The following is a 21,555-nucleotide window of genomic DNA, read 5'->3' on the forward strand; positions in this document are numbered from 1 at the left end:
CTGCTTACTGTCTCTCATGGTTTAATCAACCACCAGTCAGCTGTGTGACAAGACGACCCACCTGAAGCTGGTTGACTTAACGACTCAGCCAATGAGCGTGAAGGTGTGAGGCTGTCTGGGTATGATAGACTTCTGGCTTGGAGAATCAAATAATGAACAAACTCCTCTCTTAATAACTCAATAGAAATGTCCCGACTGTGAAGAAAGTAGAAAACAAAGTAGAAAGAAAAGCTCAACTTCTTTAATAAAGTAGAAGAGCTTCAAATTCACACCTTTACTATCCTGGCTTGTTACAACAGTACGCTTGGAAGTGTTTGATGAACAATTTGTGATCTAACAGTTCGTTAATAAATGTATAAAACACGGCATCATGAGAGATTTTGAATCAACGGGACTGAACAAGTGTCCCAATCAAATAAATAGACAAACCAAAGGTCAAAGCAAATTGACTTAAAAACCAGAATCAGGATAATTATGATTGGAAAAGGTTGATAATTTGTTTTTCTTATGGCCCTTGCAGCAAGAATAACAAAGGGGAACCATAAGATGTTTTAAAGAGATGGACGTTTGACTGCTTTGATAAGGGAGGCCATGAAGCAATGTTGACTGGTCACTTATGCTGCCTTCAGGTGCTCCCCTGTGTGCCCAGTTGCCAAGTTGGAAAGTCGTTCTTCGGACTTCAGTGCGTTCACGTGATTTCAATTCGTAAAGTTGGAATGCTGTAACAACTACACACAGGAAAAAAGCATGGATGCTACTGAGACGATAGGTGAATGTATCTGCTTCAAGTTATATTTTAGCAAGTGTTGATGAGCAAGACATGAATTTGTGAAAAGTATCTGAACAGTTACAAAACATGTTTTGCCCCTTTGTGATGACGAATTTGATGTCAAGTTGGCGTTCCAATTTGTTTAAGTTTCCAAGTTCCCACTTGAGCAAGAGCTCCATTTTACAACTTGGAAACCTTCATATGGCCGTTTCTCAACATCGAGAACGCCAAAGGACAGACTTGCGTTCTTGTGGAGTTCTTCTTGGAAGAGCTTTCTTGCAAACTCACAAGTTCACAAAAACACAGCTAACTGTTTGGCATGGATGATGCATTCTTACGAGTATTGCGTTTAAGATTAGTGCATCCGTTCGCTGATGTACATCAACAATGAAATTACTACTTTAAAATAATGATAATAACAGTTTGTTTCTTCCCTCAGTGTACAATCTTCACAAGCCTGATTTGTCTGCAAAGAAACAGACTGTAATTTTTAATTTGTGAAGTCTGTAGAAGTCATGATCACAAGAGGAGTAAATCAGAAGTAATGAATCATGGATACCGAACTGCATCATGGGATATCTCCACTCAGAATTTCACGCGAGTCACCAGCCGCTGCATCCTTGGAAAAAGGGGTGTGCCGAAAACACTTCCGGAAATTTTAACCGTTCTTGGCAAAATGCGAACTTGTGTATTGGGACAGCAACTCGCCCGCTAACGATGACATTTCACGGGTACGCCAGAAAGCAAGAACAGAAAAGAATGCATATTGAGAAACGGCCAATGTGTCCGACACAACCTGAAGGCACCATTATTCTGTTCACAGTTTATGGCCCCGCCCACTTATGATGTCACAATAGAACTAAAGAAGACACACCAAAGGCCACGCCCCCTGATGACATCACAGTAGATTGCCTTTGATGTCACCTGAGCACGGAATGTTTATCATTGTTAAGAGCACCAAAGGAATCACACTGTATTTCTTTCTGCACTGACGGCCGACAGACGGACAACCAAACAAGGAAGCCGAAAAAGGATCATGGAGAACTCAGGACTCTTAGTGACTGCTTTTGTGCACTGCCCTGAAATGAAGGTTAGTGACATAGAGATTAGCGAGTTCACAAAGACACTGACAACCACATATTGGTGTGAGGTGGAATCTGGCAAGCATGTCGGGCAAAGTCTGAATGTGCTGGTTGACTTGTGTCAGTACATTGTCCATTTGAGCTATAGGAAGATCTTGGATGGTATTCGACCGGCCGTTTCAGACTGGCAAAGGAAAGCAAGAAGGATATACTCTCATGTAAAACCGTCGCAGTGTTTCTTCGGTGTGTGTGAGAAGGATGTCCTGGGTGAGTTGAATTACATCCTCCCGCAGAGTTTCGCTCGAGCTCTAAACCGCTGGAGAATCTTCGATTGTAAGAGTTTGGACAGATTCATCGTTTTAGTTGCAAGAGAGGTGACAAGGCAAATCAACTCTTACGTTGCAGTGATAGTGAAGAATGAACTTTTGAGTGAGCCACCAGAGTGTTTAAAATGTAACTGTATCAGTTTCATTACTCTAAATAACATGATTGGTCTGGTTTCTCAAACCATTCGGTGTCTTCACTTTCAGAACTGCCCTTGTAATCTGAGGACGAGCCCAAAAAACGAAACTCCCCCACTGGATTTACAGTTAGAAGGAGACGAGAAAAAAACAAAACGTATGGATATAAAGCAAGGGTCATGTTGGGTGACCTATTCAACTTTGGCCGAAAATGTCTTTGAAATACTGACAGAATTTAATGCAATTAATCAGTCCACAGTGGTAGACAAGACTAGCTGGCACAGGTTTGATTACAACGAATGGGCGACCTTTTCATACTGGGATGACAATCAGTCCACTTTATATGCTGATAATGAAAGTTGGATGGATGAGGTGACGCTGAGTTCAGATGACTCAGATACCTTGAATGAACGCGTGAGATTGATCCTCATGGACTCCACTGAAACTGTGGACAGAAGTCAGTCAAATACAGAAGCCACTTCTGAGTCTCTCGATGAAGAAGTGGAAGATGCAGAACCAGAAGATGATTCTGCAGCATTTAGCCGAGACAAATCTAGTTCTGAGACAGCCACAGTTACAAAACACGACACAGAAACTCAGAAACTGGTGGTCTTGCTGCTAACAGGATTGTTGAACAAAGCCACAGATAAGGCCAAGAGATCACTGAGCAAACCCAAGTTCAAAAGGATTCTCAAAAATCTGAGAGGTAAAGCTTCAGAAAATATAGAGTCCTCGGATGTTGTGATCAGATCGGACTGTAAAACAGTCGGGAAGGTAATCAAGACTCTTCACGGAGACCTCCTTCAGCATTTTGGCACCGCAAAAGAGCTCCTCCAAGCCTTGGAATCAGAGGATCCAACCATTGTTGATGTAGTTATCGAGGCCTTGAAGACTTGTATGACGGTGCCTAATCCAAAACCAAAGAGGAACCCAGTGCTCAGGTTCTTTAAATCTTTGGGAAAAACCATTGCAAGGCCTTTCATCTGTTGTTGATCCAGCTCTGGATATTTTTTTGGAAGATTGAGAATGTTTTTTGTTGTGGCATACATCCATAACTAGACAGTCAAAAAGGAAAGTATCTAATCAAAAGTAGAACATTTTAGGGCTCTTTCTTGGGTCCTCTCCTTTTCACCATCTACCTACTACCCCTCAGACACATTTTCAGGACATTTGGTACTCACTTTGACTGCTACGTCGATGACACCCAGCTCTACCTGTGTTCCAAGCCCAACTCCGCTCTCCCACCTTCAGCCCTCTCTGTCTGTCTCCTTGAAGTTAAATCCTGGTTCTCGCATAACTTTCTCAACTCAACAGCAACAAAACACAGCACAGTACCAAATCCACTTTGGCCAAGTCCGACGTTCCTGCAATAACCATCGACAACTCCACAGTCCCTCCTTTGAGGCACACATCAAAACTCATTCAGCGTACTTCCCCCTTCTCAACATCAACCATCTTCGCCAGTCTCTCACACCCAACAGCACATCCATCCTCATCAATACCCTCGTCACCTCCCCTATGTTCCTCTGCCAGTCTATAGATAAAATGCATTATTATATGTGAAGGTTATTAACTTTGCAGATGATGTATTCCTGCTGAGATGCATGGTTTCTCAGCGCGAGCTTACGTCGTCACCGTGTCGGCGTGGGTTTTCTCCGGGTTTTACAGTTTCATCCTGCAATCTAAAAACGTACAAAAAGTTTCAACTCTGAACAAGCCCTCATGCATGCCTGTTCATGTCACTCAATTACAATGAGTGTGTAATTTTATTTACCAGTCATTTCTGTGTGCCACGCTTTTATTTTATTTTTTTAATCAGCAGTAATATCAACTGCAGATATTAATAAACAACCTTTTACCAATTAATATTGCTTAAAATTCACTTTTTGTTCTGCTGTTCATTCCACAGGGTCGGATGAAAACAGACTAGTGATTGTTCACATGTAAGTTGTTCTAACAATTTGTGGTTAATGGTGCAAGAGGACACTTCATCTTTGATTCACTGAACATACAGTAAAAAATTAAATTAACCTTTACTTTGTCACTAGTGCAAATGTTAACTGAGTAAGATTAGAAGTCCATGCATATCAACTCATCTAGTTGGACCTGAAAAGTACAACTACCAGTTCATCACTTAATTGGCATTGATTTCTATTCAAACCTAATTATCTATTATTACAAATTAAACTCTTAAAAATCAAGCTTTTTCTTGACTTTGTCACAATTCACTGTGAACCCTGAAGTCAGAGGTGCTGCTCATCTTTAAACCAAAGCAGTGACAGTAGGATACCTCCCTTAGGGGGCCCCGTCGGACGGCACCTACTCTGGCCGACCCGTTTCACTTCTCACGCAGTACTCCTGTGAAAACCAAGGTTCCTCAATGAACGTCACTGAAAAATGACGAGGAAGTATCTGCCTGGTAGTGGGAAAAAGAAAGGAAGAGTGTTGGAACACTGTTGAACAAAATGGCGGTTGGAGGGCACCCGATTAATTTTTGCCTCGGTCCCGAACAGACTCTATAGAACCACCACTGAGGAAGGTCATCTGAGGAAAATGATCCTTCAATCGACGTAAAGAAGCTGCTGATTCTGAGTCGGCCACCAGGTGGAGACAAAAAGAAACTAATTTTACTTCTTACAGTTCCTGTTAGAAGAAATATTTAAAGTCCTGAAATTTGACAAGTTAGATCTAGAGATTGTTCAATATTTGCGTTTGAAATTCTTGAAGAGAAACAAGAACAGTTCTGTCCCAGCAGCCATCACTGACATGAACAAACTTCAGGAGCATTTTTAGTACATTGATCTCTGTGAATTGTAGCTCGTCTTTCCTTTATCTTGTTTTTACTGGTGACTCATCTTTGTCCCCGGGTGATTGAATTCTTAATTGAAAAAAAAAAAAACCAGATACAGAAGCAAACAGCGTTTATTTTATTTCAGTGAACACTTAATTTATACAAAGCCAAACCCATTCTGTCAAAGAGGGAAAAAAAATCCACCATAAAAAAATCGCCAAGAGAAAGAGTACGACTGTTTAAAGACAGCGTTGATACACCGAAGTGCAAATGAAAAGAGGAAGTGAAGGGAACACGTACAAAAATACTGATCGATTTTCTCTTCTGTCCGACTCGCACACGTTTCAGTCAAGAACAAGTTTAACCTTCAAATGACTTTAAAATCAGGAGGAGTGAATATTTAGATTGTGGCCTCTGAAGAGGAAGACGTTACCTTTAAGAAGCGACGTGAAGTTTCGTCAGCAGACGGAGCTCTACGGTGACTTTTAAACCATGAACATTAATTCCTATTTCATACAAGCGTCATTTATAAACTTAGAATAGAGGACAGTGCTTTCACTGGACAAAGAGCAGTGCTCAGGGATCAGACATAACGGTTGGAAGAAGAGGGCTCCAGTCTTTAGGAAAAGTGATATTGATGTTTTGTTCACAATCATACAACGGCGGATACGTTAAAGAACTTTTTCAGGTCTTTATCTAAGAAGGAAGGAGCTCGTTAAAGGAGTTCTAAGACCTCGGGACATCAGGAGGATCTCATTCAATTTGCAAAATGGAATTTAAGCTCTTTGCATTTATTTTGAATGAGCTTGCACTGCACAGAAATTGTGTAATTCTTTGGTCTGAACACCCTTTGATACTACTTGTGAGGTTAAAGAGTGATTAACAAACATCAACCAGCTTGAAGATGAAACCTTAAAATAAATTAAACGGGACATTTGCAGAAGTTTACAGCGGGTGTTCTGTGCAACACAACAAGCAAAGCTACGACTTGTCTTCAATAATAATCTGGGCTCCAGCTTCCCTTTCTAACTTTTACGGAGTGAGGAACTTCATTTGGTAAATGAGAATCCAACCCAAGGACAGGACGATGAAAAACATCAGGATGGCTTGCCTTTGAGCTCCAGGTGGATTTCAGGATGTTTAAACACGCTGCGCTCTACACTGGAAGCAAACATGACGAAGGAAGCCGGCAGCAAACGCGCACTCGCATGGATGGATACGAAGGAACGCAGAAACTGAAGTGTGCAATGACCTTAGTCATGCACACTTGACCCAGTTTGGTAGAAACTATATTTTGGCACGTTTTTCCACTTTCCATCCACAGCAGCTGCACACTTTAAACGTCACGCCATGACTTCACTTTAAAAAGCAGAGCGACGCATCACCTGTGCGCCTGAACATGCGTCGATAAGGAAATGATGGAAGATCACTTTGTGTACAAACTATCTGTACCTTCTTCTGTAACGTCTCTAAAGTGAAAATGAAAAGTTTCACATCAGCCCCGTTTCCACACAGCGGTCCGGTCTGGATCAGTACAGTTCAGTAAAGCCGGATCCTGTTTTGTTTGCAGATAGCTGCGTCAGCTACGTAATAGCGTCACCTGATAGCAGCTATTTGCTAACAGCTAACCCGCTAATAAATTCAACCTCGACACAAACAAAACCAACGATGAGGACATTCATCTCCTCTGTCACTGACATGTGACTCTTTATTACTAAACTCAGTCCAGCTTGGTTTCAGAGAAGGCTGTGTGCTGACAAATACAGACCAATTAACCTTAATTGACCAATTAAGTCGACTGTTTAAACTCGGCGGGGATGTGTTTGTCCCTTCCACACAGGAAGTGATGATTCTTTCGACCAATCAACAGACGGTAGTGTTTAGATCCACCTTTAGGGTCAGATCAATATTCTTGGTACCCTAACAGAAGGGTCCCAAAAAGTATGGGTCGGTAATTTGGGGATCTTTCCCGCCTTCAGTCTCTGGAAACGCAGCAAAACGTGGACCGTACCGGGATGACCAGAACTGAACCGCTCAGTGGAAATGGGGCGATTGTCAGACTTTGGGATGATCTCAGTTTCCTGGGTGTTTTTAACACTCAGAGTTTGTGACCTGAGAGTTAAACTAGTCAGAGCTCGAGTCAGACGGAGAGTCTTTTGACCCCTGGAGTGTTTCCTTAAAGGCAATGTTACAATTTTTATTTTTGGTCATGTTTGCCTCACTGTCGTCTCACACTTTGGTTGAGATTTCTGATTGATTCAAGTCAAACTTCAGTCGCTCGTTATGGTCACAAAAAAAAAATCACAAAAAACTTTGTTTAAACACAAATAATAATAAACAATAAAATCTGTTTTTATCAGCTTTAAAACCAGACGGAGGATCTGAGAGACTTCCCGTTAAATGACCCAAAATCTGAAACCCCACTGTGACATTTTTTAGAGGCTTTCTGACCCATTTTTGACATTTTAATGCACCGAATACTCTGACCTTTTTTTTTTTGCTTCAGTATGGAGGAGGCGTGGCCTAACAGCAGTTTGTTTTGGTGTCATGCTGTAGCTCAAGGGCGACATCTACTGGATCAAAAAGTCACACATTCTTCCTTTAGCGTAGCATCGAGCCTGTCCTTTCTTTGTGGAGCTAAACGCTGGAGTGTTGTTTCCTCCTTTCAGTCACTGTGAACTTTCTCTTAAATCTGTAACAGATTCATGTCCTCCATGCGATCCCTCAACATACAACACATTTCATGCCGTGCCTATGAAATAAAAAACGCAGGGTTCCTACACATCCTCAAAGTTCATTTTCTGCTCCTTTAAAATAAAAACTGTACAAACTCACCACGCATGCCTCGAGTGACACGACTACGTGTCTTTACTATGAATAAATTAATTTCCGGAGTTTTTCTTTCCTCCAGATCTGTGTAGGAATCCTGAGCAAACAATCAAAAACATCTCTACTGTCACGTGAAGATCCACAGAGCTGACCTCTTGTGTTTCCTCTACTCTCTCAAAGTTTCAAATCTTTCGCTACAACCAAATCTAGCTGCCTGGGGAGAGTCGGAGTCGGAGTCGGAGGAGGAGGAGGAGGGTGGGAGTGATCATCGAACCAGTCACAATAAATAAAACACAAAAGAACAAGATAAGAGAAGATTTGGATGAGCGGATGGCGGGGACTCGGCTGGATCATTGGTATGGATTTGAAGGGAGTGCGATTATACTGCTGGCACCCCGTTTTTACACCCCCCCCCCGACACAGTTCGACAGACCGCTGCGGTCCCACATCCTGCACGCTTTAAAACGGGAGCTTCTTCAGCTGCTCGAAGGTGATGAAGAACTGAAGGCTGGTGTTCAGGAAAAATCTTCACTATTACCGTGACAACAGGAAACATGCTGGATCAGCTGTGAAACATGAGAGACCCAGCCGACCTTGTTCAGGGTCAACTCTGACCCACACGGCTCGCCTTGACCCACACTCAGGATTTGTGAGTGGTTGTTCAATTGTCGGGTCAACGTAATTTCCTCATGTTTCCACATCACTGATCCTTTAAATACAAAATGAATGTAATAAAACTCGTTCTTCCCAGACAAAACTTTTTTTTACCTGCTCAGTTTGTTCAGATAAGACACTTTCTATTGTTTGAAGGATACGATGATGTTCCAGGGTCCCAGTCTGAGCCAGTTTGGCCAGAATCCCTTATAGAGAGCGAAGAAACCCTCGTTCTTCCACGTCTGCATCAGTCCGTCCAGCGTTCCTTTGTACATGGGGCTTCCCGACGACACTCGCTGGTTCATCATTCTGGTCCGCACCACGTCCACGGGGTTGGAGGCCAGAGCTCCCGCCAACCCGCACGTGAAACTGGAGCTGTTTTAACACACAACGAACGGGGTTAAAAAGGCGAGTCCGTCAGTCCGAGGAGTGTCGACGGCGCCGCGAGTCGAATGTTCAAGATATGAGCTGACAAACTTACATGAAGTGCGTCAAGATGGTGTCTCCCATGACGCCCGAGCGAAGAAGGTGCTTCTTCGTGATGTCGTAAACAGGAAGTTCCACCCCGACAACAATGGCCGCTCGCTGTGCTGTGGGTATGACACCCTGAGGAGGAGGAGGAGTCATAAAGTCTCAGATGTGGTTTCAGGGAGATGTGTGCTTTGTTTTAAAGGAGACGAGCTGAATGGTTTTTGTTTTCGCTGATTTGACACCATAGTTTACATTAATGCTCAGACACTCACTCTCCACAGCCCTCTGGTTCCCTCCGTCTGGTAGATGTTGATGAAGTTGGACATCATGCTGCCTTGGAGCAGACTGCCCTGCGCCTGCATCCTGATCTGAGAGGAGAAAAGAGTGGTTAGGAGTCAGAGGACTCACTGAAGCGGCGCTCTGCTGCTGGCCAGCTGAAGACGAAGAGTCACCTTGAGGACGTCGGTGGGGTTGGCCAGAGAGGAGGACAGAACGCCAGAAACGACGCCGCAGAACACGTTGATGACCATCGTCTCATCTGTCAGGAGAGAGATGAGATATGAATCAATCAGCAAGAACACTTTGAGCATACTGAGACTCTTCTCTGCAGGACATTTCAGAGACACTTTAAGTCCAGACGAGTCCTGGAAATGACAAAAGTTGCAGTTTTGGATTTTTTTAAAACACGATTGGGATGTGCGACGTGACGATGGTCAAACACTAAGTTGTTCATCCCTCTTCCAAAGAATAAAAAAATGCACGACAAAGATCTCAATCCAGAGAAAATTCAACTAGAAACAAAGAAGAAGACCGAGCCTTCACTTCACTTAAGACTCTGCACAAACAAACCAAAGAGAGATGCAGCGCCATGTTGGAGATCAGGGGACGACCTTTAACCTCTAAATGACCCTGACCTGGATGACGGAGAACCTTCACAGACGCGCTTCTGTCTCAGCCTCCTCTATAATTCATGCTATCTGTCTTTTGTACAGAAGTTGGCCATGAAATATTGAGCGGAGCAGAAGTAAGAGGGGGGACAGGGAAAGCAGGGAATTAGGAATCGAGACAGAGAAAGCTGTTGTTAAATTCAGATGGAAGCAGTCGACTGGGGAACCGGAAAGACAAACAGAAAAAGGAGACGGAGCCTGTGGGAACAAACTTCCTGAGAGTCTCGGCGACATGACGGCGCCTGCAAATCGCTGATAAACAAAGCAGAAACCTATTTGTTTGAGTAAGTGGTTCTCTGCAGGGAGGAGGACGCGACTGTGAGAGCTTAGTAGGGATATACAGAAACGCACCGCTGACACGTTCTGATACCACCGTCGTTACTTCCCTTCAAAAACACACACAAGACATGCAAAAGATATATCCGTTTGTGTCATTGTGGGAAATACATACGTCATGGTTAAAATGAAATCTGACACCACAAACGGAGCCGATTCAGAGAGAAATATAACGCACAGAAGCTTGACGTGAACAAAACTGTAAAACACGCCATCGACCATCCGTCCATCCTATCCCGCTTATCCGAGGTCGGTTCAAGCCCAATAAATCAACCAGCATCGTTCTCCAGCTCCTCTTTGGGGGTCAGGATATAATCCCTCCAGGAAGTCTGGATCTACCGAGGGGTCTCCTCTCAGCTGGGCGCGTCTCTATCAATCCTGTGGAAGCGTTAGCGAACAGTGCAATATTATTCTGAGAACTGTTGTTACTGATTAATGCTGTTAGCAGCAGCATTATTCCAGGAACTCATCAATACGTTGTCAGTGACGGGTCAGGAGTAGAATCAAGTATCGAGTCTTTTAATAACAACAGTACGGAGATGATCTTACACTCGCTGCTGTACTTTAAATCTCATTTCACTACAGAAGCAGATTGTTCTCTCAGTACAGAATATCGTTGTTGCTGTTCGATGACCACGAGGTCACCTCGACGCGTCATCAAAAAGCCAACGACTTCAGGAAAACTTCAGACCAGAAAAAACACACTGAACGTATTCATTTAACCTGAGAAACACGAGAGAGGAGGAGACGAACGCCGCTGAGGTTTGAACGCCTGACTCACTGACTTCTCTCTCTCCTTCCAGGAAGCTTTTTGAATCTGTTTAGCTTTTAAATTAGTGCCGGCAGGTTAAGTCCTTCACTCTGCAGCCAGCCGGGTGACCTAAGTCACCACGCAATCAACCTTTTGTTTTTGTTTTTGGCAGGTTTGTTCTGTGTGCGGCCTCAAAGGCAAAAACTGTTTCATGTCTATATGTGTGTGTGTGTGTGTGTGTGTGTGTGTGTGTGTGTGTGTGTGTGTGTGTGTAAAGACATTTATTGAGGGTGAAACTTGTTAGTACAGAGACGAGCGACACTGAACTCTGCGTGGCGTCAGTTAAAAAGGACCGACTTTGCATCCATGTTTGCAGTTTAAACAGAAGACAAAACACCATCCCTGCATGCAAAGCGTTCCAGCATAAACAAAGAAGGAGAGAAAGCACGCGAGGGCTTTGAGCCGTGTGGAGCCCAGACGATGTTTGGAGTCTAAACAGAAGGAGGAGGAGGAGGAGGAGGCGTGAGAGACGGAGCAGACGCCACTCATACGATACTCAGGCGAGCTGCCCAGGTGTCTTAATGACGGCAAGAGAGAGAAAGAAGCCGTTTTCAAACTGCTGTAACTTAGCTCAACCATCATCACGTCTTTGTACGTTCATTCGTTCATGCAGCTGTTGCTACCTCCACCTCTTCTTAGATAGATAGATCTATCTATCTATCTTCTTTGCAGGCAGATCTCAGCCGTCTGTTTTTTCTTCTCTGAGTAAACTGATCGTGCGGACAGAGTTTTTCTCGTTGCGTTGCAGAAGGGCTCACAAAGGTTTTTAAGCAGTTTGCAAATCATTGCATCAGCCTTCCACGAGACACGGGCACATTTAAATGAGACTCTAATTTCATCGTGCACGAGTCGCTGATATGTGACTGAGTGTGTGAGAGAGGTTAGAAGGACAGGCACAGACGGGAAACACTCGCCTTCTGGATGAGTGACAAACAGCCTCTTCAGAGAGTTGTAGGTTCCTATCTTGATTGTCCCGTATGAAGCTTGCCTGAGCAGAGCGGGAGAGATCCTGAAAGGGAGAAATCAAAGATGTTTTATTAACAGCGATGCATCGATCGACCAGCTGGGTAACCAGACTGTCCTCTGACATCTTCACACGCTGCAGGTCTCACGAGCACAGCGACACAAACACAAACGTTCTTTGCTGATTGAAAACAAGGAACGAAGAATGTAAAGTGTGTCTGAGTTTCGTAGATCCTCATTCAGTTACATCACGGTCTAACCACCAACAACGAACCATACGATTCACCTGCAAACATTCAGCCGCCTCCAAAGTCGAGTCAACAAACACAAATTCAAAATAAAAACACATGGACGACATATATTGAAGATCTGCATGAACATCAGAGAAAAGAGATAAACATTTAAACCATACCCGGAGTAGAGCGCCCGGACGCCCTCCTCTTTGCCGATCCTGAAGAGGGCGTGAAACATTCCTCTGTAACGCACCTCCGTGTACTGGGACTGACCCTGAACCTGGAGCCGGGTCTTAGTCAGGTCTACAGGAAATGTCCCTGAGGATTGAAAAAAAAAAACAGAGAAGAAGAAAACACAAAGGCAGAAAGAGATCAATACAGATTAAGCTCGTTCTCTCACAGCAGGTTATTTGATGGTTATTGGGCGTATTCATAAACAACTCCAGGTTACTTTTATGTCTTATATTTATAATAATAAATAAGAACACGATAAATATATACCAAAGCAGTGAAATGTCAATCAGAGAATATTTAATACGTATTATTTTTATGACGTAGCGGCAGAGAATCTTATCAGGGTTGCACAATAAATAATAACAATACATTTATGGACGCCTTACTAGCAGAGTTAAAAACAAACAATATCAAACGTGAAAATTAAAGACTTAAAAGGAGTTAATTTACAGTTTTATATCAAATTTAAAAAAAATAAATCAGAGTGAGTGGGCCCGTTTAAACAGGTGATGATTTACAGACGGTCAGAGAGCTTCGAGTTTGATGGCGACCTGGGTGTTTTGGCATCGATGTGATCAGATGAAGCTTCAGCTACCTTCAATTCTGTAAAAAATGTCGGAGACTTCCTCCGTCTGCTGTTTTGGGACCCTGCTTCATCTCGCTCCTTCATAATAACTGCTCCCCTATATTATACAGAAATGTAAATACCACTACAGCCCAAACTTTAAGTATTCAAAGTGAGGCAAACAGACTGCTGTGATCTCAGGTTAACTCACACAACCTACTGCAGTGAGCTTAAATGTCCTGTCAGCTGCATGCAGCCCCGATCCTGAAGTCTTATTGCAAATCCATCCCGTCTATCAGACCATAATAAACGTGATAATTTACGGTGTTCACGGAGAATTAACTCAACAGTCCACATAAAGGTTGGTGTGTGCATGTTTTTGGTGCATCACGAAGCCTACCGAATTCTGCGACAATCGAGGCCATCCCGCCGTAGATGAACGGCTTCCAGTTCAGGTTGGTCATCTCCGCTGCGGCGGCGGCTGCTTCCACCTGCTGCAGCCCGGCTAGAAGCAACACAAGAACGGCCAGACAGAGGTCAACACAGTGCTGCAGCCTCAGGCGGTGCAACATATCGATAAACATGGAGACATGTAAAGATGCTAGAGTCCAGGGAGCCTCCTCAGCCTCAGCATCAGCATCCAGCAGACTGCGCCGGAAAGAGACGCCCGACGCGGGGGCGAACACCGCGCACTGAGCCGTCATATTGGTTGCGGCGCTGCTATAGGCTTCGATTTCTGTCGTTCAAAATTCTGAGCGATGCGATTGGTTGCAATTAAGGAGTGGGCGGGGACAACATGAGTAACAGCGAGGTGACAGAAACACTCAGAAGAGAATTAAAAAGGAGTTATTTTAACACAGTTAACGTTATTTTAATGACACACGTAATGCTCCCGAAGCATCAAAAATAAAATAAACAACTTTATTTTTTTATTTTAATGTGTAATTTTTTTGTCTTTCCGGGGTCATTATTTCAGAAAAGGTCGTTCAAACTGTAGCAGAAGGCTAACGGCCAGTCGGCTAACGATGCTAGTTAGAGGTTAGCAGTTAGCAACAAGTTTCCGTTACATGTTATTAAAATGTCACGTACCTGTGGCGTCAGTAACTCCCGCAGTTTGTTATTTAACCTGGTTTCCCATGACAAAACAGCAGCTCGACTTTAATAAAGTACAAGCAGAAAACTTCTCGCGTGCGGTTAGCATTAACCCATTTGAGTTGAAAAGACGAGCTGCTTCTTCTTCTTCTTCGTCTCCAGAAATTAATGTCGGTTTTTCCACTTAGCGTTGCAAGCCGCCACCCTCCGGGGGGTTCTTCCTTTTCCTCCTCTTGTATTTGTCACATGCTCATACAGACGTGCAGTGAAATATAAAGACACTCAATTTATTAATACACATATATACAGTAAAATAGAATATAATGTAAAAAACTAAAAGGAGTTATTTGAATGTACAAAATACAGAAAAGAGTACTGTAAACAGTGTAAAGGCTGTAAAGTGACCATGGTCCAGTAAAATAGTAATATATAAAAAATACAAAGATATAGAGTAATTAAAAAAAAAAAAGTTCTCTTGTAAACAATGTAAAGGTGCACCCCCCCCCCCCCCCCCCCCCCACACCACCACCCACCATGTAGAATAGATATAGATAAGAAAAGAGGAAAAGCATGAGACATTGACTTTTATATTCTGTTTTTATTGTGGTGTACATCACAGAGTGGGTCATTCCACATTTTATTTAAATAACTGTATTTAGCGAGCTTATTAAAAAGTATCAGACACACCCACATGCTGTTAAAGCCTGACTGCAGTTTGAGTAAAAAAAATAAACCATGAGCTTTAATCACGTCTGTTGAACAGCCACAGGAGGGGGGGGGGCAGACACCTTGGTTAAAAAAAATAAAATAAAAAGATCGACGTTCAATCAGCTCATAAAAAGTGCAAAAAGTAGAGTTTAAAAGTTACTGCAGCTTTGGCATCTTTCTCACAAAGCTCAAAGTGTATCATCATCATCATCATCATCATCATCATCATCACATCACCGTTTACACTTATTCTCTTGTTGTTCTAAAAATATAAATTGTTCTCAGACCAGCAGCTTTGTGACCCCCTTACCTGTCACTTTTAAGGGCTCAAACAAGCAGACCCCCCCAAAATCTATTGATCACCATCCACATTCAATCACAATGTTAATCCATGTCAGTATAAAAATAAACATTAAAAAAGAAATCTACTTCATGTGGTCACTGGTTAGATTTTAATTCTTAATGGTCTGAAGTAGCATCACCCTCCTGGAGGACTCACATAGAGTCTCCCTGTGTACTTTGTCATGGTTGAAATGACAATAAAGATAACTTGATCTAAAATGTCATTAGTGAACCAAACAGGGCGGTTCAAGCGCCTTTTCAGAGCAGCTTGAAGGGGAAACCGTTTGCTCAAACAGCTTATTCTGTGAAAGGAGAAACATCCTGGAACTTGAAACTGACTGCAAACTTTAAAGAGAGCCAACAAGTCCTAGTTAGTTCAGAAACAGACTTTAATTTTCTGTAGATAATGTGTGTCACACACACAGATGAATGTGTGTCTTATTTTCCCTTAATCTAGAGACGCTTGTAGCATATTAGCATTTGTTATGAACACTATGATTCTTGATTCATTGGATGGTTGTTTCCAGTTTGTCTTTGATTTCTGTAACTGTCCCAATCAAATAAACAATTAAAAAAAAAATAATCTGGAAAACATTTTTTTGAGTCCAAGAGTGGGGCTGCACCTTTCCCCCTACTTGATTTCTTCTTGTTTTTTTATGGGTGAAGGTCTACAGGAGGACATGCTTGATGAACACCACAGAGGCCTCACTGGCAGGAAGGCTCCAGTAGTGATGAACCCAAACACAGGAAGCTCCGTGGATCAGAGAGCAGAGCGAAGCATTCGAATGACACGCTGGTAAAGCTGCTGGAAGACTGAGCCAAGATTCCTGGCAAAATGAGACGGATAAAAAAATACCGAGTTAATAGAGACGGAGGATTAAGGAAAGCAAGGAACAATAAAGTAAACGTTGTTTAAGGGAATATTTGATCTGAAAACTGAAAGGAGCTTTGTGGGAATCTTTTTGTACATCGTTTACAGTCTGACACCTTGAGGAGTAAGAATGAGACGATAAATGACGTCTGTTAGCTGCACCTGCTCGGTCTCAAAGCAAGGCACAGGGAAAATAAGTTTATCATACAAAATAATCTAACATTTGTTCAGTCATCAATGGAGCAATTCAGAGTGTTTTACAGAATTAAAAAAAAAGAGAGCACTGAGCGTGTCACAAGCGATATGACAGTAAACAGAATTTGAAAAACAGAGAGGAGATACAGGCTGGCCGATTTGACTCGGCTAAAAATAAATAAATAAATAAATAAAAACCAGGACGTTTCTGGACAGGAAGCGACACGTAGAACTCACCGAGATCCAGCAGAGAAGCAGTTGAGGCGGTTCGGGTGGAGGCAGAAGAGCGAGGCCACGCAGTAAACACAGCACAACAACATGGACAGCAGCCGCCTTTTTAAAGACATCTTCAGTCTGTCGGAAACAGAAAGCATTAAAGGCTCCTATAGAGTAAGGTTCATTAAAGGAGCAGTATGCAACTCTGCCCCCTAGTGTTATACATTAGTACTGCAGTCTAATCTCTAATCATCACAGAGAGCTGGCTCCGCCCCCTCCTCTCACACAGGTCAGCATGTGGTGGACACTGTAGCTTCAGTGTTTAGCCAGCTGTGCATGTGGTGGACACTGTAGCTTCAGTGTTTAGCCAGCTGTGCATGTGGTGGACACTGTAGCTTCAGTGTTTAGCCAGCTCTGCATGTGGTGGACACTGTAGCTTCAGTGTTTAGCCAGCTCTGCATGTGGTGGACACTGTAGCTTCAGTGTTTAGCCAGCTCTGCATGTGGTGGACACTGTAGCTTCAGTGTTTAGCCAGCTCTGCATGTAGAGACACTGTAGCTTCAGTGTTTAGCCAGCTCTGCATGTGGTGGACACTGTAGCTTCAGTGTTTAGCCAGCTCTGCATGGGTCTGTAAAGCTTTCTGCGTTCTAACCTCTCTCCATGTTTCATCTCCAACATTGATCCTAGTTTGAGCAGCTTTCTGCTGCTGGAGCTTATTAGAAACATGCAGAGGCTTTTTAGCTCGGGTACAATCACTTCTATCTGAAGCAGTTCCACTGCCCGCTTCCATCGCTGCAACACCTGTTCACCTGATAACTGCTCTCATATCTGGCAAACCCAGGGGCGTCCAAAACGGCCTTCAAAGCCCCGCCTACCTTCTCTGGTCCAATCAGATCCAGAGCATTCAGGAGCAGAATCTAAAGTTAGAAGGAGGACATACTGGCTGCTGTATTGTTGTCAGAGAAGCTTCAACACAGCATGTTTTCTTCATGATCACACAGGAGGAGAGCAGCTCTCTGATTGGACCTTTAACTGTCTTTCTTCAGACCAAAGTCATGAACAAAGTGCAGTCTGCTCCTTTTGGGAAGATGAATTTGATATTTTAACATCTGGGAAACAACTTATTGAAACTCTCTGGATTCTTTCAGCTGAAGGTTTTCTGCAAAAAACTTGTAGAATCTGCACAACAGGCAGAGGGATGCATATTGAGAAAAGTACCAGTAATGTAATTCCTCTTGTCCAATCAGATTGCTCGGTTGGATCTTACTGTTGTAATGTCTGACACAGAATATATTCCTAAAAATGAAATCTGTCAACATTCATCAGTTTATTATCTAAACAAGCACAAACCCTTTCACCTGTGATTCAACAACAATGGGTAACAGTAGCTAGACCCCTTCTTCTGTTGTGGCCTCACATCAACATGAAAACATCACACACACGACATCAGTACCTAAACAAACTACTTCCCTGGAGAAATCGATCTTCCAAAACTCGAGAAATCCAAACTTTGATGTTAAAAAAGAAGATCCTTGGGGGGGGGGCTCCTTTGAAAACAGATCCCAGGGACAGATGGGTAAACAAGAATCCGTGACAGCCGGTGGAGGACGCCGTTGGCAGAGATGTAAACAGGACGCAGGAGACTGCTGGGCACTGGGCACAGTTACTGCTGACCCAGGCTTTGGTTTGAAAGCTCCTGAAAGGTCTAGCAGGGGTGAATAACATTCCTACATTGTGTGTCTGTCGGAGCTGTTTTGGCTGGTCGGGGGGGGGGGGGGGGGGGATGAGGATGCTCCCCTCCCATACTGAAGTCTGTGATGTGATGTGCTGCAGGACGGCGAGCGACCTGTTGGGATGTGAGGATGTGTTTGTGTGATTTTACACACCAAAGTGGACAAACAGTGGAAGTGAATAAAGACTTTCACACACAACAGCGTTCATGTTCACATCGCCCTTACAAATAATATTAACTATATATTTCAAGCCTTAATACATTTGTGCACACACACACATACAGTATATCTTCTGTAAGTGGTCTTGGTCTGGGTCTTGTCTCTGAGGTCTCGGGTGTGTGTTGGTCTAGGTCTTATGGGTCTTATGGGTCTTGACTAAGCTTACGGCTGCCTTGTGCAACATGCAGCTGAGCTTTGTTTATTTTTCTTCTTCTACTGTTTTTTTGTAATAAAAAAAAAACCTCAAACAAAGAAAACACTCAAATTGCTTTGATTACATTTGTTTTTGTTCATTTATTTAAATCCATATAATAAAGATCTGACAGCCTCTCAGAGCTTCAGTTTAAACAGCAGGCTGGCAGTCGGGCCAAGGGTCAACAACAGTAACTACTGAGCATCAGAAGGATGTGTGTGTGTGTGTGTGTGTGTGTGTGTGTACACTCAGTGATAGTGTGGCACTGAGGGGAGGAGATAAACCAGACCTGCTTTAGTTCTGTACTTCTGCTTTTTCTGAAGGGATTTTTTAACAGCACAAAGAAGAAAAACAAAGAGACGGACTGTTTGAGGAAACAGATGGAGTTTATTCAAACTTTACATGGACGGGAACAAAAACAACACAGATAAAATAGGCTTCAAAGATTCTTCATCTGGTGCCAACAGGATTGTTTTGAACTAGTTTATTTAAGCTAATTAATGTTTGTTAGCTACTAGCTGCCAAGGTTTGATGTTTTGTATTCCAGTAGACTTTTTATTATTATTTTAAACGAGTTCATATTTAGGCATCAGTGCAAATCTTTATTTATTAAATCTGCACCTGCAACCGTTTGTGTTACATTGGACAGCTGCTTGATCATCAGCATGTCGTATTTGTGTGGACAGGTGAGCACTGAGCCTCCAGTCAGCATGACTTCAGACTCGTACCCGCCGACGGCCCGGAGCGAGATGAAGCCTCAGGTGATGGGTCACATTCTGAGCGTCTCTGCTTGCTTCATCATCTCTACCAACATGTTGGTGGCAGCTGCTCTACTCAGGCTTCTCCTCAAGAAGAGGAGCCAGAGCTGGTGCTTTGTCCTCAACTTGGCCCTGGCGGACACTCTGGTGGGCGTGGCCATCACAGGTTTGGCCACTGAAGAATTTAACAGCAATGATCTTTCTCAGAACCAGTGGGGCCATGATCCTCCAACAAACGGCACGCACCACGCTCAGGGCAAGCAGCGGTGTTTGCTGCGGATGGCCCTCCTGTTGTCGCCCTGCACGGCGTCCATCATGTCCATGTTCCTCATCTCACTGGACCGTTACGCAGCCATCAAGACGCCACTACGTTACACCCGGCTGTCAGGGAAGGGGACAGCCGCTGGGTTCCTGCTGGCTCTCTGGATCAGCGCCTACACATTGGGATTTTTGCCAGGTGAGACATAAACTTATAAAAACTTAAAGTGTGTCAAACATCAAGCGTCTGACCTACTGGGTGTTTTTGGATATTTCCAACATGGTGACCATCATTCAAACTGAGCTGCAGGAACTAATGGGTGACGCCTCCAAGCAACATCCATGTTTTATATAACGTGTTGTATCCACATCCAAAAACGAGTTCTTAAAACACTCGAGAAGTATTTTAATAATTAAGATGAATATTAACTGACCTGTAGAAGAAACTTATTCCATCCATGCACAAGTTGCTCTAGGAGCTGGGGATCAAACCCACAACCTTCCAGTTAAAAGACGACTGACTCAAGTGATCCATCCACGAATACCCCTTATTGTTGTTATTGTTGTTGTTGTTGTTGTTGTTGTTGTTGTTGTCATACTGTGTGATGGCTCCCACTTTGGTGGTTCCTCTCTTGGATCTCAGAAATGTTTTTCCAGGATTATTTCTTCTCGACAGTCTCAGAACGTAAGTAGAATTAGTCTGAGATGATAAACAACCCCTTTCCTCTATTTTTTTTTTAGTTATGGTGCGGCAGCTGCAGACAGACAGCTACAACGGCTTCTGTGCCTTCTTCTCAGTGGTTCACCATGTGGGCATGGTGGTGCTAATCAGCGTCTGCTTCTTCCCCATCTTCTCTGCGTTTGTCTTCATCTACCTGGACATCCTGAAGATCTCGTGCAGCCACCAGAAGCAGATCTTAGAAATAAGGAAAGCCGGTTTCAGGACGGCTGAGGACGATCGCCATAAATATCAAGAGCATCATCACCAGCATCAGCAGATGTGGATGTGCATGATGGGTCATTTCAAGGCCTTGAGGACGGTCGCGGTGCTTGTTGGCTGCTTCTTCTTGCTCTGGTGTCCGTTCTTCGTGACGTGCCTCGTGCACCTGCTGTGTAAAAGCTGCAAAGTCACCGGAGTGCTGGAGAATTACCTGTGGCTCTTGGGACTGTCCAACTCTCTGATCAACCCGCTGGTTTACGCCTACTGGCAGAAGGAGGTGAGGCTACAGCTAGCAGCCATGTTTTCCTGCGTCAAAGGAAGGTGGCGTGCAGCAGGACCTCAACACGTGACAGAAAGATGTAACCCGCAGCCCCCTGCTCTGACTGGAGCTGCTGTTTCTGCTGCAGACGTCACTGATCCTTCAAAGTTAAAGCCAATCGTTACAGATGAGAAGGCCCCCACGGTTGAACTATCCGCCCGGACAAAGAAACTGTAAGAATGATGCAGATACTGACAGCAACATGGAGCTCGCATCACACAAAACATCCCCATTCAGATGTTGGGACACGATGACTTTCCCCTCCTTCTGTGTTTTTAACGTTGTTAGACGTCTGAGTCCCGTCGGTTGACGCCTGCAGGTGTTTAAATCACATAAAGACACAGAAGAAGAAGACGGAGCAGGTTTGAAGGATGGTTGAAATTAAAAACCAAAACGCTTCATTCAAGGCCCGTCATCTACTTTATTTTGTTATGTTGCCACCTGAAAATGTCAGGAGAAAAACACAAACGCAATTGAGTTTCATAGATATGCTGACGACACTTAACTATACGTGTGTGAATTCATAAATAAGCACAGCGCTTCGAGGTAAAACTTTGTGTATGGA

At 43.5% G+C, this 21,555-nt stretch overlaps 2 protein-coding genes and 1 long non-coding RNA gene across 3 annotated transcripts; 1 reads left to right on the top strand and 2 right to left on the bottom strand.

The window, feature by feature from the left end:
• Nucleotides 1-351: 351 nt before the first annotated feature.
• gpr119 (G protein-coupled receptor 119) lies at nt 352-21,261 on the top strand. The gene is made up of 3 exons (XM_079356021.1): nt 352-1,859; nt 19,402-19,930; nt 20,473-21,261. Exons 1-3 carry the CDS (start codon nt 1,806-1,808, stop codon nt 21,165-21,167), a joined length of 1,278 nt encoding a protein of 425 aa, XP_079212147.1. The 5' UTR covers nt 352-1,805; the 3' UTR covers nt 21,168-21,261.
• slc25a14 (solute carrier family 25 member 14) lies at nt 5,217-13,811 on the bottom strand. Its single transcript, XM_079356016.1, has 9 exons — nt 13,547-13,811; nt 12,527-12,665; nt 12,066-12,160; nt 9,510-9,595; nt 9,330-9,425; nt 9,068-9,192; nt 8,748-8,961; nt 6,371-8,433; nt 5,217-6,338 (listed from the first exon to the last, which is right to left on the bottom strand). The coding sequence occupies exons 1-8, from the start codon at nt 13,728-13,730 to the stop codon at nt 8,392-8,394; spliced, it is 981 nt and encodes a 326-aa protein (XP_079212142.1). The 5' UTR covers nt 13,731-13,811; the 3' UTR covers nt 5,217-6,338; nt 6,371-8,391.
• On the bottom strand, nt 15,070-18,238 carry LOC306831840. The gene is made up of 3 exons (XR_013780133.1): nt 18,034-18,238; nt 16,592-16,701; nt 15,070-16,115 (listed from the first exon to the last, which is right to left on the bottom strand). It is a non-coding gene; the product is annotated as an uncharacterized lncRNA (long non-coding RNA).
• Nucleotides 21,262-21,555: the final 294 nt, after the last annotated feature.

Source organism: Symphodus melops (assembly GCF_947650265.1).
Source record: "Symphodus melops genome assembly, chromosome: 11".
Taxonomy (NCBI): Eukaryota; Metazoa; Chordata; class Actinopteri; order Labriformes; family Labridae; genus Symphodus; species Symphodus melops.

Bases quoted from the DNA above. Each gene is read 5' to 3' on its own strand.
- gpr119 (XM_079356021.1), top strand. From the start codon at position 1,806: ATGGAGAACTCAGGACTCTTAGTGACTGCTTTTGTGCACTGCCCTGAA. The intron at 1,860-19,401 runs GTTAGTGACATA...TTGTGTGGACAG, and splicing joins TGCACTGCCCTGAAATGAAG to GTGAGCACTGAGCCTCCAGT. The intron at 19,931-20,472 runs GTGAGACATAAA...TTTTTTTTTTAG, and splicing joins CACATTGGGATTTTTGCCAG to TTATGGTGCGGCAGCTGCAG.
- slc25a14 (XM_079356016.1), bottom strand. From the start codon at position 13,730: ATGTTTATCGATATGTTGCACCGCCTGAGGCTGCAGCACTGTGTTGAC. The intron at 12,666-13,546 runs GTAGGCTTCGTG...TTCAATCCTCAG, and splicing joins CTCGATTGTCGCAGAATTCG to GGACATTTCCTGTAGACCTG. The intron at 8,434-8,747 runs GTATCCTTCAAA...ACCAGCCTTCAG, and splicing joins TGGGACCCTGGAACATCATC to TTCTTCATCACCTTCGAGCA.